The sequence below is a fragment of the Cydia splendana genome, chromosome 5 (genome assembly GCF_910591565.1).
Source record: "Cydia splendana chromosome 5, ilCydSple1.2, whole genome shotgun sequence".
Classification (NCBI taxonomy): Eukaryota; Metazoa; Arthropoda; class Insecta; order Lepidoptera; family Tortricidae; genus Cydia; species Cydia splendana.
Genome location: NC_085964.1, coordinates 5947355 through 5966846, shown reverse-complemented (window position 1 = coordinate 5966846; position 19492 = coordinate 5947355). Strand labels below are relative to the sequence as shown.

Below are 19492 nucleotides of genomic sequence, written 5' to 3'. Positions count from 1 at the left end.
TCCGTTGCATTCTTCATTGTTTGTCGACATTTATTTTAAGTTCAAATGTTTACTTTTAATATTTCAGGCTCTATTCCGTTCTGTGGCCATGATGGTGCCAGATTACGTTCTTATTTCTGAAATCGAGTTGTATGCATTTGGTTATTTGAATGCAAAACCACTCGCTGTCAAAATTGTTGCTACTTACCGCTTGTGTTCGGAACAGCTGTCTTCCCAGAGTCACTACGATTACGGTAAGTTAAATTCATTTTTAATTTGTATTGGTTTAGATAAAATGACTAAATTCACCCCACGTGTGTTTGAAGTTTTGACTCACTCTATCATATGACTCACTTTACCATAGGCATGCGCGCCGTGAAATCAGTGCTGCGCGCGGCGGGCGCGCTTAAATTGCGCTATCCTGATGAGGATGAGGATGTCATCTTGCTGCGCTCAATAAAGGACGTCAATCTGCCCAAATTTCTCGAGCACGATGTTCCGCTATTCATGGTATGCTACTTTTTGTACCGTTCTAAACGATATACCGAGTCGATCATGTTGTCTCACAGTATACATAGACACCGCATTATGAAACGTTTACAAAGAGCGCGAGGTCACCACACAAAAAGTGGATTCAATAGAAACGTCAAAATCGTCAAATGTAAATATTTTTAATCGAACGAGCGAGCGAAGTTCTTCGAACGAGCGAGCGAAGCAAAGCGAAGTTCTTACATTCGACTTGGATCACGCGGCTGGCTAGCGGCACGTCCCGGCATTTCGATGTTTTTAAGCTGAACTGTCAGAAGATAGTTTGATACGCAAGAACTTAAGGCGAGGTATGCCCGAGGAAAATTTTCAGATTCTGTCAAATTACCCCATTTCACACACAAGCACACTTCACGCACACTACCTCACTTTACTGGGACAGGTCAGTGACCCATCCTGTTTTTTTTAAGATGCAAATGAGAGTATTTTAAGTTTCGTGTTAACCACTAGCCTCCTTTGAGGAAGAGAAACTCTAAAAAAGTTCCATTGAAAGAAGGAAGAGAAACAATATATTTTATCTTACTCTCCTTGTCTGTTCATGTCATATGTGACGTATTTAAATGTAAATTAACTAAAATCGAATTCATTAGATACGCGTACTAAATAAACCGAATAAATACAGAAGTCGTCAGATGAAAAACGTTATTTAGGTACTACTCTATTCAATAGGGCTTTCGATAAGGCGCAAAATTAATTCAATGACAATTTCAATGAAATCATATGTGTATTCCGATGATGTTATTATTATATAACTTACTTACGTTAGCTTAGCTTCAATCTGTATATATTTTGTTGTAGTACCTAGCTAATAAGAAAATTTTGCATGCTTTTTCAAGTGAAATGTAGGGGAGAGCGGGGACAAACGTAACGGCGGGTGGAAAGGAAAGTAACTATTGCTCTGTAAGTTTATCTAATAGTCAAAACACCACTCCGCTGCTATTAGGTGATAGACAGTGGCGCCCCCTTCACTTGCATTCAGTCGAAACGGGCGCCACGTGCTATTAGGTTGTGTGAGAAAACGCAACGTGATTTTTCTAATCAAAAGTACGTTTTTCGACTTTTAGTTATTTGATGTTTACGTTGTATTAAAATACATACATTTTCTGAATAATTGCATATCCCCTAGAGTGGCATTGTCCGGCTCCCGGTCTCTATGGTGGCGGGGAGCCGGGAGACGGACAGACATAACAAGCCGTTGAATGGCGGCGCCTCAGATTTAACGGTGGGTTGAAGTTGAGTGGCGCGGCCATTTTGGAAAAATATACGTCAAGTGGCGGGGCCTCCAGGGTGGTCATCGCGAATTTGGCGCGTGTTAGAAATATGACCGTTTCTCAAAAAATATGTATGAATGATATATATTACCTATGTATTATTGAATTCAGCATAAAGTGGTTTATTTGATTGTATACCAATGAATTACATTCTATTTTATGTGAATTATGCTGGACTTGATCAAATCTCATATTATTACCAAATTTTTTCTACTTTCATGTATAAAAATACGTATAATTAGGAAATAAAACAATTGATTGTAGAAAAAGCAGTTTTTATGACAAAACAATACATTTAATATGATTCACACGACAGTTCTAACAAACTTTATTTTACGCGGGAATTCGACCGTTAAGGAATACCATCCTTAATAATTGTTTATTGACGAATGTATCTTGCAAGAGTGAGCAAGCAAGGCATAGGGTTAACGGTTTTATTTTAGGCGCGAAATACGATGTCGCACAGAGGCCGGGAGACGGTCTCTGCTACTCACGGGCTTGTTATGACGGAACCGTCTCCCGGTTCGCCGCCAATTAGGGAAGTGTCCGGCTCCCGGCCTCTGCCAAGCAGGGGCATATTTAAAAAAATGCCCGCGTCATTTTTCCTACCCTTCAACCGGAGGCCCTGCCACCCGAAGGGATATTGATTATTGATTCGATTGATTGCAATTTATTTTCTCGAACACGTTCCGTTTCAAAGATATCTTTCATGTTTTCAGAAAAATGCGGTCGGGTACAAAAGTAACAAAGCCGTATAGGTACAAAAGTAACATTTACATCCCATACAATATATACCTATTGAATCTAATATGGGGTCACATGCTTAATGCGTCAATGATGATTTAAACGATGTATGCCATATTTATGAGTGAAGAAACTCTGAACCTGAATTATCTGAGTATGAAACATGTTTATAACAGAATAATTGATCTCATCACTTGAAATAAAAACAATTTCTAACGAGGACTTAATATTGATTTGTTTTCTTAAAATGCTAATGTTTATGTAGTTAAAATGCAAATATTAAAGTGTGTGATCAATAATAATTTACATAGTTATATAGTACTTTTTTGATTTGATATGTCATATTATATTAATTACAGCCCACTGTGTCTTGTTACTTTTGACTCACATGTGTTACTTTCTGCACGCCAACGGGGTCATAAGTAACAACAGACGATTTTTTAGTCACTCTAGTACTTACATACAAAATACACAATTATAAGGTTAATCAAGATGTTAATTTACAGAACATGCAATGAAGTTATATATGACTACATTAATTTCATCAAAATAATAACGGTTAGCCAGAAACTAAGGTCAAAGTACAAAGTGTTGCGTTTCTCCCCGCTCTCCCCTACGCATCCAAAATTACTGTCCACCTATGTTCATCACTACATTTTTGCAAATAAACATATCGTTATCTTTATCAATAAATAAAGTCCTGGCAGGGTGGAAATTTAATTTAGGCGGATTGTTTTTCTCTGCATCTGACTGTACAGCTACGCCAAATTTTTGGTAAACTTACGGTGTAGTTATATAGTACGAAAATACTTAAGATATATGGACATTCCTCTGGTCCTTGAACTACGTCCAAAAGAGAGGTATGGCCACTGTGAATTACATCTCGCTTTGTGTGGTAGGACACAGCACAGCAGATGTAATTCCAGATCTAGAGCAGAGCTCAACCTTACAGAAATCTGCAGCCAAATAACACTAGATCCTACTCATAGTATTGTTCCTGCCGGTGAGTATGCTTGCCAGTTATCAACGAGGGTGCGGAGGGTTAGGCACGGCAACGCGCATGTACCTAACACCTCTGGAGTTGCAGGCTATATCAATAGGCTACGGAGACTGCTTACCATCAGACGGGTCGTATGCTTGTTTGTCATCGACGAGGTATAAAAAATAAAATTATATAAGTATGCACAGAATATAATTGAACTAAAAACTTTGTTTTATTTTATAGTAAATTTGGATAACAATCGATACATAGACAATCCCAGTAAACCAGTCCGCAGCCTGTAAGCCTCGTAGGCAAGTATATCTCGGCCTCACGAGCCGCAAAAACTCACTAGGACTGAGGCTAGACCATAGTCGTTTATTTATTCTTGATTTCATGAAGGTTTGCAGAACAGCACGTAACCGCATTATATATCTGGGCGGACCTCACAGCAACAAAATAGGTGTACCGCTTCAAGATTTTCAAGTAGTACACGAAATATTTACATATCGTTCCGTATTAATAGGTAATATTTGAAGATCAAAAGTTCTCTAACATAAATACAAGATCACAAAATTGTCATCACAATCAGTTCATTGACGTTGACGTACAGAAGTCACATGGGTACGTTTTTAAAATTACGCAATATTAGGTAATACCAGCATAATGAAAATTAACTCCAATCAGTAAGTATGAGTCTTCAAACTTTTTTCATTTTAAGCGGGGTTTCAAGGAGCAAATTACTTAAATGATTTTAGAACCGTATTGTTTTAAGATAGTTTACTGCGTTTTTCAATAATTATCCCCCGTAAACAACAACAAATCAAATTTAAGATGAGACTCGAGCTCTATGTGATGATAATTAATTTACCCTATTTTTGTAAATACAATTTGTCTACTGGTATACTTTTTCGTATACGTATATGATTTAGTGTCAAAATAATTGCAAAACACAACTGTCAGTTTAGTGCGCCCCGCGATAGGACCGCCTTCGTTCAAGCCCAGCGGGCATCTGATCAAAGAAGTTGCGTGCACGGGACCGCTGATATCATGTTTTTGAACTTATTTATTTAATGTTAAAATAAAAAAAAAGTAATCGCGGAATTCGCTCAAGCATAAAATTGCGCGTTATTAGAAGCAGTTTTCATATTTTTATCTTTTGTGCACAAATTGTTACGAATGTTTGAAGTCCGTTTTAGACCTATGTTCGTGATCGTTTTCTATCGAGCAAAAGTCAAAAACTTAGGATTCGAATCGCGGAAGTCACTAGAAAAAGCCCTCAAGATTGCTAATTGAATGTATGGCAGCCGTATTGTGAACCAAAAAAGAGCTACGGCTTTTTAAAAACTTCGTTTTCTGAACCCACTGCACCTTAAGTAAATTTGTTCTAATTTAAATGAAATTGGGTAAACGTATAGTTGAGGGCATTATATTTTAGTGATTAAATTATGAGCAGGCTCGATTAAGGGATTATTGAGGTAGAAGAGCTTAGAAGGCCAAAAAGCTGTTTGTGAGAGGCTAGCTATTCTGGTCATTTTATTTGCAAAAAACATGGTCGAATTTAGTATCAAATGAAAGTGCTCGGTTTGCACTTTTATAATATCGTTTTTAAATTTACCTTTTTGAAATAATTAGCAAGATAAAATTAAATAAAAATAAAATAATATAAACATAATATAGGTATTTGACATTTGACAGGAAATATTTCGGCTTAGCACAGATACAGTTTATTTTAATCTCTATGATTTCTATGATGACTTAAATCCAGGGGAGGGACAGTCGTATATAAAGCACTTTATTCGAAAAAATAGCGATATCTATATTACTTAACGCTAAACTTTTTTTTAATATGGCTTCACTTAATTCGTCAGAACGTCTCAAAAGTCTTGTATCTAAGGCATGGATCAAACAAAAAAACATCTGTTAGAACAGATTATTTATTGGCGATGGAGGCGATTGTCACAAAAAACAACTTTGTCAAATAAAACTCAAAATATTATAACACCCCATTTATTAAATATATTAATACGGGTCACTCACTGAAGTTTTGTTATTAAAACACCCCATTTATTGTTTGTACTACGACATAATTCAGAAAAATAAAAGTACTTTCAGTTTTACAATGTTAAAAGAAACAAAGTTTTCATACGCCATCACAGTTGCTGAGAACTTTCTTCTTCTTCTTTGTCCAACCCATGTTCCCAGTTTATCTGGGGTCGGGTCTCCCTGTACATTTGCTGTTGCTGAGAACTTTATTACCAAAAAAATTATTAAAATTATGGCGGGTAGATTCACAACCTGCTGCGTGTAATTGTGTTTCGTGGTCAATTGTGTGTTATTCCAGCCGTGTATGATAGGTAATTTATTTACATCAACAGTCAAGTTAAAAGTATCTAATCTGTTTTCGTGTATTAATAAATATCCTGAAGCCTTTCTTCAAAGTCAAAGTTTTTTACGTTCGCAACATACTTAGGCGCTATTTATGCCTCTCCCCCCCTGATATTGACGTTGATATTTCTGGTTAAGAATTACAGATGGCACTTCAAAATGGATGCAAAGTTCCACGAGAGGGCTCTCTTTGTCCTATATATTATACATACTACTCTTTGCTTAAATCTATCAGTCAAGGGCTCCACAGACCTTGCAATAAATCCAGGCGATTTTTGATCCATTGCAGCCTATAGTGCGATATGAAATAGTAGAAATTGAATAAAATGGAACTCAAAAATGTCCATACTAAATTGTTGCCATGTGTAAGCATTTTACGTCAAAAATGTGACAGTTACGTAGAAAGTGGTGCTCTCATTTATTTTCTACTATTTTATGACGCACTATACGATACCTAAGTAGGTGCAACAAAGTCAATCGCTCTATAATAATTTTTGGTTAACTGCGAGTTCTCAGTTCGGGGCGAACTACTAGTTTAGATAGGGCTAATGAAATACGAGTAAACAATAATTATGTACAGTAGCGCCTAAGTATGTACGGTGACTGCGAGTGGGCTTATAAGTTCCGTCTAGTAGTGAGTTGAGATGGTCTGTGTTGCGAGTGTCTACATTGTATGCAATGCGGTTTTGTAATATTACTTACAAAGGTAATTGGTTGGTTGATTAATGAATTTAACAAGCCAATTAGGAATTTAATTTACTTGTTTCTCTTATTTATATAGGGTATTATTGGTGATCTGTTCCCTGGTCTACCACTGCCAGAAGCCGGCTTGCCGCATCTGGTGCAGTGCTGTAAAGAAGTCTGTGTTACGCTGAATTTGCAAGCCAACGACTTTTTCATTGAGAAGGTAGATATATTATTATTAAGCTTTATTGGAATTACACATTAGGGGCATCCATTAATTACGCCACACGAATTTCAAGGTTTCTTTACCCCTCCCCCTCATCACACTTGGTCACATTTGGAAACCCCCCCCCCCCTGGTGTGACGTCACATTTTTTCAAAGAAATCGGCAAAACGAATAAAGTATTATTAATTTTTACTCTAAATATTTTTTAAATATTAGTAATTTTATAACCCAAAACTGATTATGAAAGAAAATTAAACTAACGATTATCGTTCAAAAACCTTGTTATTTAACTGTACAGCGAATAAAATAATTTAAATCAATTTTAGGTTACTGATGTAGTTAAAGTGACGTCACAAAGTTTGTGACTCCCCCCTTCCCCTTGTCACAACATGTCACATTTTCTTGAACCCCTAAACGTGTGATGTAATTAATGGATGACCCCTTTGAATGTATATATTAATATAAAATTAAATTCAAAGTGGTATTTAGAATTGTAAACTGAATTCTGAGAATAGCTTTTTTATGAAATTAAATGTAATGATAATGACTGATCACTAAGTATTGTATTTTACAACTAAAAAAACAATCGTAATATTTTTCAGGTTCTTCAGTTGTATGAAATGATCCTCGTAAGACACGGCCTCATGTTGGTAGGATTCCCTTTCTCCGGAAAAACGAAATGCTATCATGCTCTTGGAGCAGCTTTAGGCTGTGTGCACGACAAGGTGTGCCATCGTTTCTCTGTTATTTATTTCTATACACCTCAGTAGCGATCCTAAATCCCAAATAAACCAAACAAAATAAAAATTATCTAGACACACTAGTACACACACACTGGACACAAATGGACTTACCGTTCTTCTACTTATTAACGTAGAGCATCAGAAAGTTACACTTATCCTGTTGACTATGTAATACGCGACGCGATGTGTAATCATGACAACATTAGTACTCCACGGAAGTAAGCGTGCAGTTTTTAACAGGCTCTTTAATTGTTAATAATAATAATAATGGAATTGTCTAATGTAGCATAAAGTACCGCAAAAAGTGCCTGATTTGAAACCACAAGCTTAATTCTGCAAAGTTCATCTACTTTTTTTAGAAATTAATGGACGAGAATCATGTAGAGTGGACAGTGATAAACCCGAAATCAATCACGATGGGCCAGTTATACGGGCAGTTCGATGCCGTGTCCCATGAGTGGTCTGACGGCATCCTGGCAGTTAGTTACAGAGCATTTGCGGTTTCTCCTAACGATAACAGGTAATTTGATCACCCTGCTTTTGTTATCGGCCCCTCCATAGTAATTGGCTACACGTAACAATAATAATTCGATAGGCGTAGGGATGTGACGACCCCATCGCCCGCTGGTTTTACCAGTGCAATCAGTCAACGCAGGGCAGCTTGTGGCGAGCTGTTGGGGATTAGCGACCTCACGTACCCGAGTGCTCCTGGAGAGTTCTGTTACCCGCAAGGAGGGTGGGTGGGACAGGATTCTCTGCCTCTGGCTTGCCTTAGCCGGCCGGCCAGAGTGGAGTCGTTAGAGCTATAAGCTCCACGGGTGGAAGTGAAATATGCATAAGACGCGAGTTGGCACAGTGGCTGTTAACAGCCACTGGGTAGAAAGCGGCGCACACCTCTCGACACCCCTGAGCCGCTCACACCGGTGTTGCCCTTGAGCCATCCTAGATGTCGCTTTTTGTGGGGGCCCATCTTGTGAGGGCGAGTCACCGTCTGCCGGAAATAAAATTGCATACCGTTTTATTAGGCAGGCGTCCGGTTTTTACCCCATAGCTCAGTTCTTAGTCCATCGCTTTCACCCAATAACCTAGTTCATTTTAGATTCCATCAACTCTCAATAGTCCTTACACCCTGGCGGGTGCTGCCTCTGCGTGCGTCCCATGACACGGGCAAGGGCAGCCTCCGCTCGGTGTACCCCTTACATTTCATTAAAGTGTCAAAAGGGCCTCTACGTGTTGGCTTCGGCTCCGCGCACGCCTCCCAAAGGTCCGGAACACCATTGTTCCGTGATGGGAAAGACATACAAAATAATTCTATTGCATTGTTGCTCTCTGTCTTACTACGGAGTGGCCAATTACTATGAACGGGCCAATAACTATATTAGGTACCCTAGTATGTCAAGAACTCTTGAAAAATCTTCGTTAAATTTCAGAAAATGGTTAGTCTTCGATGGTCCTGTGGACGCCATCTGGATCGAGAACTTGAATACCGTGTTGGACGACAATAAGAAGTTGTGCCTGATGAGTGGCGAGATCATCCAGCTGGCACCCACCACTAACCTTATATTCGAACCTATGGATCTTGAGGCCGCTTCACCTGCTACGGTATTACAGTATTTTTACACTCAAATTGTCAAACAATTTGTTACTATTTTGATCTTGTTAGTTGTTATGATACGAATTTGACGCATGAAATGTACTGCGAGTTGGGCCAATGCCGTATCATAACAAAATAAAAACTTTAACATGTTGGTCCCTTTGTCAGATTATTTATGGGGGTATAACGAATACAATCCTAATTTAAGCTACAGTTTACTAGAAAACCACAACTATTTTTCCATCTAGTTGTACACATGTAGTAAACATTTTGTGCGTACCATACTTTACTCTAGATACATAGTTTTTAATACGTTTTGACAGGTATCGCGCTGCGGTATGATTTATTTGGAGCCCAAAGGTTTGGGTTGGCGATGTTTGTTAGAGTCGTGGTTAAATACTCTACCACCGTTTCTGAATACAGCCACTCGTGCCCTTATCAGAGCGCTTTTCCACCGCTTTATGTCGCCATTACTTTGGCTGGTTGAATTATCGGGACAACTTAAGGTATGGAGACGAGAAGTTAAACATTCAATAGATCCGCGATTATTCAAGTTAAATTTCATTATAGAATTTTACGTTCCACCAGTGTTATAACAACCACCAATGCTTATAATTATAATATAACCCTTTTGATTCTAAAGATTGGCTTTTCTATACAAAAATGACAAATGACACAAAGAGTCACTGACACCTGGACCGAACGAGATACCTTAATACTTATACGTAAATAACTAAATCTCCTTTATTAATTGCGTTTTTTGTTTTTATTAAGATAATAAAATATTTACAACACTTTATTAATTGAATAAGTTTTGTTTTTCAGCAAATGTATGTGACATCACGCAGTAATCTAGTAACAGGATGTTTTAATCTATTCGACACGTTTATGGATGACTATTATGATGAAAAATATACAGATTCTATTGCGGATCTCGATGTTAGGGCACAATTAGAGGTATGCCAAATATATATATCAATGTATACCAAAATTTTTTTTTTTAATACTTTTGAAAATAATTATTAATCAAATGACATTTTTTAGGGTGTTTTCTTCTTTTCTACTATTTGGTCCGTTGGGGCAACGTTGGAAGCAGCTAGTCGTCCTAAATTTGACATGATGTTCAGAGGATTACTCGAAAAAGAATTTCCAGAAGAGGTATTTGGTCCAGTTTATTGTACGTAGTATATGATAGAAAAACCTTTAACGGTTTTTCGGCCCCTAAATATTATGTTAAAACTTATTCTGGCTTTTCAGATTAGGCAAGCTTTAAAATACCCGAAGGCGATAGACAAGCCAGAAAAGCCGTACATTTTCACTATTCCTAAAGACGGGACTGTATATGACTATCGATACATCAAAGAGGTCAGTAATAGAAATCAAATTATAAATTTATTCGTCAGCACAAACACAGAAGAGATACTTATACAAAAAAGAAAAACATATACAAGGTGACCAAAAAATAAGTGCATTACCGTTGCCAGAGAGGTTTTATGATCATACTGAGCAACTTTTACTATGAGACCAACCCCGAAATCGCGAAAAATTAAATTTTGGCTGTTTCATACATTTTGGCCGCTCCATTTTCTATGGGAGGGTAAATTTTTATTTCGCGATTTACGGGTTGGTCCTGTAAAAGTTGCTCAGTATAATCCCAAAACCTCCCTGGCAACGTGAATGCACTTATTTTTTTGCCACCATGTATAACATACTGTTCTATGCTCCATATCACTGTGTTATATGTATAAGTGTCGATTAAACTAAATAATGTATAAGTAGGGCAAAGGTAAATGGAAGCCGTGGCAGGACGACGTGGTCTCAGCTCCGCCTATCAGCAGAGACACCCCGCCGAACCAGATACTGGTGACCACCCTGGACAGCGTCACGTACCTTGCACTGTTCAGGCTACTAGTGCAGCATCAGAAGGCTGTTATGATGGTTGGACCCACTGGGACTGGCAAGTCGTCCTACATTATTGTAAGTTTTATTGACTGACTTACCTACTTAATAGGTATATTTTTAAGAATGTTTTTTCTATGCTGCTGTACTTTGGCAAAGCATATCTGTTAATTTAATTTAATCAATACAACGACATCCTGTAAGTTTGCTTAGCGTCTAAAATCGAATTATACATTATTTTCGCTTTCTGTGTTGGACTCATCTATTATTACAACCTAACTATTTTTTAGGATTTTCTAGTGAAAAGAGTAGATACGAAAGTTTACAGAGCTCTCCTAATGGCTTTCTCGGCTCAAACCAATTGTAATCAGACTCAAGATATTATTATGGCCAAGCTTGATAAGAGGAAAAAAGGTTGGTGTCACATTTAATTTAACCCTTTAGTCCGTAGCGGCAACATACTTGCCCTCATAAAAACCGTATCGTTATTTATGGGGACAACTTAGCCATTTTTTTTGGTATTATATTTTTATTTCAAAATTACACATGTGTTTAATTAGTGCTTTAATAAGGTACACATTTCGTCCTGGGAGCTCGACGTAAAGCATATGGTTTGGACGAAATTTACCCAATCCTCTCGAGTAACAATAACGACTGCTGACAAATACTACAAGAAAATTTGCGGTTTGCGAACAAAACAATATCACACAAAAAAAAACGTATTATGTAAACAGCAATTACACATGATTCGTATAGCGAAACATCTGGACATAGTCTAAGCATTTCTTTTCGTTAAAAAAAAGTTTAGGATCTGTGCATGGTGGCCTTTAAGAGAATATGGCATATTACTTACGATAACTCTGACTTCGACATCTAATATAACTATCATGGAGCGTTTCTATCGACCCGCTCTAGCGATGGATCAACGCCATGAATGTCCGTTAGGCTTAGGTTTTTAGATTATTTTTCTAGCTGTCTCCGTCATTTCGCTTGCATCAGAAATTGAAGGGATCCCAAAACGTGGGGTGAAAAATCGTTTTTATGTAAAACTAAAAATTTACCATATTTATTCCGCAGCTGCTCAATTGAACAATCATGAAGAGGACACTTAGATAACATGTTATGGCAGCGTATTAACCTGTTGTTACTTTAAATCGTACCAAAGAGTCCGTGAAATAGTCTCAAATTCAGCTCGATAGGCTTGTCCGGACTATATTTGCTATACGGTATTAAAAACATCATAAAGTCCCTAAAATAAAAAAAAATCTTACTTAGTTACTCCGTTGGCTCAGCGACCCAAAATGAGACTTGGCCTCCTACACAAGACAGCGCCACTTTTCTCGGTCCTGTGCGACCTCTTGCCAATTGTTGACTCGAAGTTCGCGCAGGTCCGCCTCCACCATGTCGCACCAGCGATATCTGGGGCGTCCGATATGACGTCTTCCTACTGGATGGCCCAGGTATGCTCTTTTCACGTTCCGATCTTCATCCATTCTATCGAGGTGGCCCAACCAACGGAGTCTGTGAGCTTTAGTCTCCCCCGTGATCTTAGGTTCAGCCACTAGGTCTTCGATCTCACGGTTCCTAAGGACTGACCAGCTTCCGTCCGGTCTTTTTTTGGGCCCAGTATCTTACGGAGGATCTTCCTCTCGGTCACTAGCAGCATGTTTTCTTCCTTGAGTGTCAGTGTCCACGCCTCGCATCCGTAGGTTAGGATTGGACGAATCACGGTCTTGTAGATTCTGATTTTGGCGCGTCTACTTAGAAGCTTGGACACTAACACCTTATGAAGGGCTGCACTGCATCGCAAGGTATTCTGGATCCTGATCTTGATATCCTCGTCACGATTGTTGGTGTCTGTAACAGTGCAGCCTAAGTATTTAAATTTTGACACTCCTTTGTACTTTATATCTCCTACATTTAGATTTTGAGGTGGAGCGCGGGTATTTTTATAGCGTCGCATGTGGAGATACTCGGTCTTTTCGTGTGATATACTCAGGCCGACCTTTTTAGCTTCTGTTGCCAGAACACTGACGCTTTGCCGCACTTCGTCTACAGAGGCTCCAAGCAGGGCTAGATCATCCGCGTAGCCGATCATCTTATGACTCCCATTTAGCTCTATTCCCCCTTCCAGTGACAAAACTTTTTGTAGGATGTACTCCAGAACCAAATTAAAGAGCATGGGTGACAGTGCATCGCCCTGTTTCAACCCCGTAATCACCGCGAATTCTTCCGTCAGCTCTCCGTCGACTTGGACCAACATTTTGCTCTCCTTCGTGGCGACTTCAATCATGCTTACCAGTTTTTGAGGAATTCTGAAGTATCTTAAGATATTAAAAAAATTGTTCCGGTCAATACTGTCATACGCTTTGGAAAAATCCACGAACACCGAGTGAATACTCTGGGCATACTCCCACCTTTTCTCCATCAACTGCTTTAGAAGAAAAATTTGGTCAACAGTGCTACGATTTCGTCGAAAGCCGCATTGGTAGTCTCCTACGATTTTTTCCGCGTACGGTTCCAATCTCCTAAGTAGCACGTATGACAAAATTTTGTATGCAGTCGGCAGCAAGGCAATTCCGCGGTAGTTCGTGCACTTCCTCTTAGACCCTTTTTTATGGACGGGGCATAAGACTCCTATATTCCACTGCCCTGGTTGCTGTTCACCGTCCCAGATTTCACGCAGGAGTACATACAATTGGCTCTGTTCCGCGCTTCCACCATGTTTCCATACTTCTGATGGAAGGCCATCCATCCCTGGAGCCTTATTGTTTAAAAAAAAATTCAAGCCTTCTTAAATCAGATATAGCTTAAAAATACCCTCAGATCAAACTCTTAGAACATAGTAATACAAAATAATACACATTCCAACAATTAGACCAGGTTTCATCTGTCCCTATACTTAACGATACGGTCTTTACTTAAAACAAAAACACGTCTCTACTATATTACGTTTCGAAATCAAATGACTAGAAAGGAATATCAAATTGTTAAAGGGTTAGTATGTATAACATATTTAACTTCAATTAGTGGACCCTTTTGGGAATGCAATCAAAATCAGCACATGTTGTCTGAGAAACGAGTTCGACATTTTATTTTAAATTAAAATCGCTTAGGGGCTCTATGGCCATGCTTGCTCTTGTCTATAGGTATAGGTCTTGCTTGAAAATTCCTACAAAACGAATGCATTTAATATTTCAGGTTACTTCGGGCCACCAGTGGGATCCTATTCTGTAGTATTTGTAGATGACGTGAGCATGCCACAAGCAGAGACTTATGGTGCTCAACCACCTATAGAGGTTTTGCGACAAGGCATAGATTTAGGACTGTGGTACGACCGCAAGACCAACGTTGCTATGCACCTCATAGATGTTCAGGTTAGTAAGTATAACACTTTCGTACTTTTAACTATGTGTACTGTCACTTGTAATAACATCTTACATAACGAAGCAGCGAAGCACGCACGCAGGATATAAATAACATTACCTATGCCAGATCTTTTGTAATGTTTGTACCTGTACGGCGGACACTTTCTAGTACAAGTTCCTTATTTATATTTAGATGACTGTTTTGTTTTCCAGTTTATGTGCGCGATGGGCAAGCCAACTCCTGGAGCAAAATTGATTACTCCGAGGTTGACTCGTCATTTCAATTTCCTTTGCATTGACGAATTTGATGAGGAGACTCTCAAGGTTATATTCGGCAGAATAATGTTGTGGCATCTAGATACAAGGTGGTTACGAGTAAAACATAATTTTTGGGATTAAATATTTAACGAAAGCTTAAATAGTTATTTGTTTTACAAGGGGGCAAAGTTGTTGTTTAACCGCTCGTGCTAATATTGATACCCGAGCAAGCCAAAGATTCCAAAATTGAACTACGAGCGTAGCGGGTGGTTCGAAAAATTGAATCTTGAGCGTTGCGAGGGTTTTAAAGCACGACGGTTAAACAAAATTTGCCCCTGAGTGAAACACAAAATGTTTCACCACACCAACTCGAAGCAAATATTAAATGTAAAATATCAAACAAAATCAAATCAAAATGAATGTTAGAGTCTGGCTACTGAAATATTACACAAATGTTTGGCGGGAAATTCAAAAAATCTTGGGCTGGTCACACTTTGTGTAGTAGGAAATATAGTTTTGATACTAGAAAATATTTTTGATTTTCTGTGCACACGTAAGCTACCTAAGGATATAAGTTAAATATACGTTGACGTGCACTCAAAGTCAGCTCACATAATTTCTACCACTATGTAAAGTATAGTCAACGATAAACACATATGTTAACACTTTCTCACCATATACCATTGTAACAAGGCGAAAAATGAAATGTAGTGTAAATAAGACCTAGCTCTATAATACCGTAATATTAATCCATCACCAAAAAAATACATAAGTACTATGCCAAATATGCTAAATCATGCTAAATGCTAAGTATCAAAATATTTATAGAGCACCAACCTCCTAATTTGTTTACATTTGTTTAGGAGTTGTAAACATTGCAGTTTTTCGTTATACAACGCTACACGTCGACTTCGCACATTGTCGTAATTATTTACGAGCTTAAATAAAAGTTTGCGAACCACACTCAGTATAGACATTATTAATGTAATTTAAAATAAACCCCTTATAAACCGCAAACAATTTGAATTAATGACATAAATTGACAACTGACTTTTAGCTTTTTTTTTAAATCATAGACAATTGGTGATACAACAACGAAATATCTGTCAACAATTTTTGGCTAGCCAGACTCTATTAAATATTTATCATCCAAAATCATCATTTAAAAGTCAATTCTACCAGCAAACATAAGAAAACAACTCAAAATTTGCATTTGATTACTTTGCGTCACATGTGAATAAAATGCAACTTTGCTATCAGTTTTTGAAGTGCAAAGTAAGCCTTTCCGAGCTGGTGTGGTGAAAAGGTATTAATCGATTTATATTTAAATACTTTCAGAGGCTTTTCCAAAGAATTCGATCCCAGTATCGAAGAGATTGTGAATGGTACATTGGAGGTCTACAAACAATGTCGCTTGAATTTGCTACCAACACCTGCCAAGTCGCATTACACATTCAATCTACGTGATTTTTCGAGGGTTATTCTGGTGAGAGTTTAGAATGATTGGTTAGACGCTTGTTTCCTTGTAAAAATATATAGGTAACCCAAGTCCTCTTGTTGAATGAAAAAAGGGGGAGCCCAGAAGCGAGATGTACAGTAAGGTGCAGAGTTAAGTGACCCCCCTGCATATAAATTTGTTTCTAGGGGGGAGGGGTCACTTAACTCTGCAGCTTACTGTACAAAGGCCGGTGATGATGATGACATGGAACTTTGTTATACAGGGTGTGCTGCTATCTGTGCCGGAAGTGACACCTTCCCTGCAGTCCATCAAGCGCTTATGGGTGCATGAGTGTCTTCGGGTGTTTTCGGACCGCTTGGTTGAGGAAGCGGACAGGCAGTGGCTGGTCGAGTGTCTGAGGGACGCTACACGCAAACATCTCAATGATGAATTTGATAAAATGCTTTCAAGACTTCTACATGGACCTAAGGATACGGTATGTTAGCCGTAACATTAATTTGTTAGTGTTCTATAATATTGTTGTTAGTTGTATAAATACAACAAATTTGTTATGTTTACAGATAACCGATTATCATCTGCGAAACTTGATCTATTGCGATTTCGCAAATCCTAAAGTAGACACGCGCTTTTATATGGAGACTACTAATATGGAACATCTGAACTCGACAGTAGACGCCTTTCTAGTAGAGTTCAACAATATGTCCAAAAAGCCGATGAATCTCGTATTGTTTAGGTGCGGTTACAATTTGGTTATTGTTTAATTAATAGCCGTCGTCGTATTAATAATCGCTACATGAAGGAAGGCGTAAAATTAAATATGCTATCATTAAAAATGCGATGTGAAAATTCCCTACTATGAAAATTTGCGTTTGGGAAAATCATCTAACAAATCGTACATAGGTGGGGCATTCTACAGAAATATCATCCCCCTGGCCATACCTATTGGCTAATTCCCAGAGATGCCGCTTTATTAGCATCTCATTTTTGGTGACTGTGTAACCCGTGCCGAGCTCCATCTACAACCAAAACTGCTTAGCGGAATCTCCTGGAAATTTGCGAATAGGTATAGCCAGGGTAATGAGACTGCTGTACAATGACCCGGGTACGTTTGGCAAATATTCTAATTATTATAATTCGTGAAAAACAGATTTGCTATTGAGCATGTGTCCCGAATTTGCCGCGTCCTGGCGCAACCCCGATCGCACGGGTTACTGGTTGGACTCGGCGGTTCAGGGAGGCAATCTCTTACACGGCTGGCAGCTCATATCAACGACTATGATCTTTTCCAAGTAAGTTACCATAAATTCTAATTAAAAAAAAAAAAATCTATAGTGTAAATAACATTATTTGCGGTATTTGACGTCTGTCACTCACAACAGCAATACTACGTAAAATGTTTTGCACATCGAAATCACAAAGGAAAACAACTGCACTGCGAACGTTTACGTTCTACGTCTTTTTTTTTTAATTTTAGGGTTGGCCGGACACCACAGTTATGAATCGGTAGTCGTCTAAGTAAATCGATATGAATTTTTCATTTTTCTTTTAATAAAAACAAGGAAAAGGTGGATAATTAACTGTAAATATGGATATATTTATCGTCACTTAACAGACAACAAATTTGACACAGAAATAACATAAATAAACTTTAAAATAGATCCCCAGATAGTTTCAATTTTGACAATGGGTGCGATCTACTCGGTCGGTGTATTAAATACACCGACCGACCGGTAGCTTGCGGGAAAACCATAAATTCTAGCTTTATTTAAATCTTAAATAAAAATTCATTATACGTCACAATTCGATACCTCAGTCTACGTGCCATCCAATCGTAATCGCTTGCTGTGACAATCGATTTGCGTTAGTTACATCTCTATATACGTCAGTCATAATGTGTCAAATACCGCAAATAATGTTATTTACACTATAATGCAATAAGCAGAGCTCGGATTTTTCACGGCAAAACAAAACACTATCGGAATCTAGCCAGTGATAGAAACATTATTTTATCGATATCGATAATTCAGTACTAGAAGAAAATACGTCACCAAATAAAATAAATATGTAATAAAAACATTTGTATGAAGTTATATATTAGAAACAGTCGCAATTTCTTCTTCAAAATCTACGTCAGTACACACAGTAGGGTTGGGGCGAAAAAAAGTTTTTCCCCCACTTCATGTGTATGGGAGGTACCCCAAAAAAACATTTTTTTTTTTAGATTTTATTGTACCACTTTTTCGGCGTGGAAAATATACATACTCATACCAAATTTCAGCGTTGTAGCACTAACGGTCACTGAGATTATCCGCGGACGGACGGACGGACGGACAGACGGACGGACGGACAGACGGACGGACGGACAGACATGGCGAAACTATAAGGGTTCCTAGTTGACTACGGAACCCTAAAAATGTATTGAGGCAATACCTGTCATATACTCTAGTAATACTCGATATCGATAAAATAATTTATTTCAAGCACTGGCTAGATTACGCTAGTGTTTTGTTTTGCCGTGAAAAATCCGAGCTCTGGCAATAAGGCCATGGTCACAAGGCATTATAAAATTTACATAGACATCATATTATTATAGAGATGTAATGTCTCTTATATATTTTTATTGTTAATTATACATTAAAGTTTAAGACGTAAAAGGGCTTTTGATCCACATGACAATTTTTTGGTATCTTTCCAAATTATATTACTTACAGGTTGAAATGAGTCGAACTTACGGCAAAACTGAATGGCGAGAGGACTTGAAAACATTACTTAAGAAATCAAGCACTCCTGATTTGTTGATGGTGTTCCTATTTGTTGAATCTCAGGTAAGTTAACCAAAAGTGTGGGGATTAAATAAATATCTACTCATTTTGTAAATTACAAACTAATATTTTGTCATATACCATAGATTAAAGAAGAAGGCTTTCTAGAAGATGTAAATAACATGCTAAATTCGGGAGAGGTGCCTAATATATTTGGTGCTGATGAAAAAGCAGAATTGTGTGAAAAGATGAGAGTCGTAAGTAGTATTTTTGTGTGAATAGGAGTATAATAGAACTTCTTCTGATCGTATCCGTTTGTTTTAGATTGATAGGCAGAGAGATAGGTCGCTGCAAACGGACGGCACGCCTACAGCGTTGTACGCATACTTTGTGTCGATCGTGCGTGATCAGCTGCATATCGTACTGGCCATGTCACCCGCCGGCACCTCGTTGCGTACACGCATCCGCAAGTTTCCCGCGCTCGTCAACTGCTGCACCATTGACTGGTTCCAGGTATCATTGGAGTTAATACCTACTGAATAGCGTTACAAATGATCTGTTTACTTCTCTCATGGAGAACTCCTTATCAGAA

At 38.2% G+C, this 19492-nt stretch overlaps 1 protein-coding gene across 1 annotated transcript in view; it reads left to right on the top strand.

Moving 5' to 3' along the window:
• LOC134790508 (dynein axonemal heavy chain 7-like) overlaps nt 1–19492 on the top strand; it is a 71346-nt gene that overhangs the window by 34077 nt on the left and 17777 nt on the right. Inside the window, exons 26-46 of the mRNA XM_063761332.1 lie at nt 68–233; nt 344–489; nt 6689–6814; nt 7420–7542; nt 7920–8080; nt 8991–9162; nt 9478–9660; nt 9980–10111; nt 10199–10312; nt 10412–10519; nt 10934–11131; nt 11344–11467; nt 14255–14430; nt 14635–14786; nt 16018–16165; nt 16401–16613; nt 16699–16871; nt 17286–17427; nt 18850–18963; nt 19047–19157; nt 19225–19413. Coding sequence (XP_063617402.1) covers nt 68–233; nt 344–489; nt 6689–6814; nt 7420–7542; nt 7920–8080; nt 8991–9162; nt 9478–9660; nt 9980–10111; nt 10199–10312; nt 10412–10519; nt 10934–11131; nt 11344–11467; nt 14255–14430; nt 14635–14786; nt 16018–16165; nt 16401–16613; nt 16699–16871; nt 17286–17427; nt 18850–18963; nt 19047–19157; nt 19225–19413 — 3171 coding nt within the window. The remainder of the gene's footprint in view (nt 1–67; nt 234–343; nt 490–6688; nt 6815–7419; nt 7543–7919; nt 8081–8990; nt 9163–9477; nt 9661–9979; nt 10112–10198; nt 10313–10411; nt 10520–10933; nt 11132–11343; nt 11468–14254; nt 14431–14634; nt 14787–16017; nt 16166–16400; nt 16614–16698; nt 16872–17285; nt 17428–18849; nt 18964–19046; nt 19158–19224; nt 19414–19492) is intronic.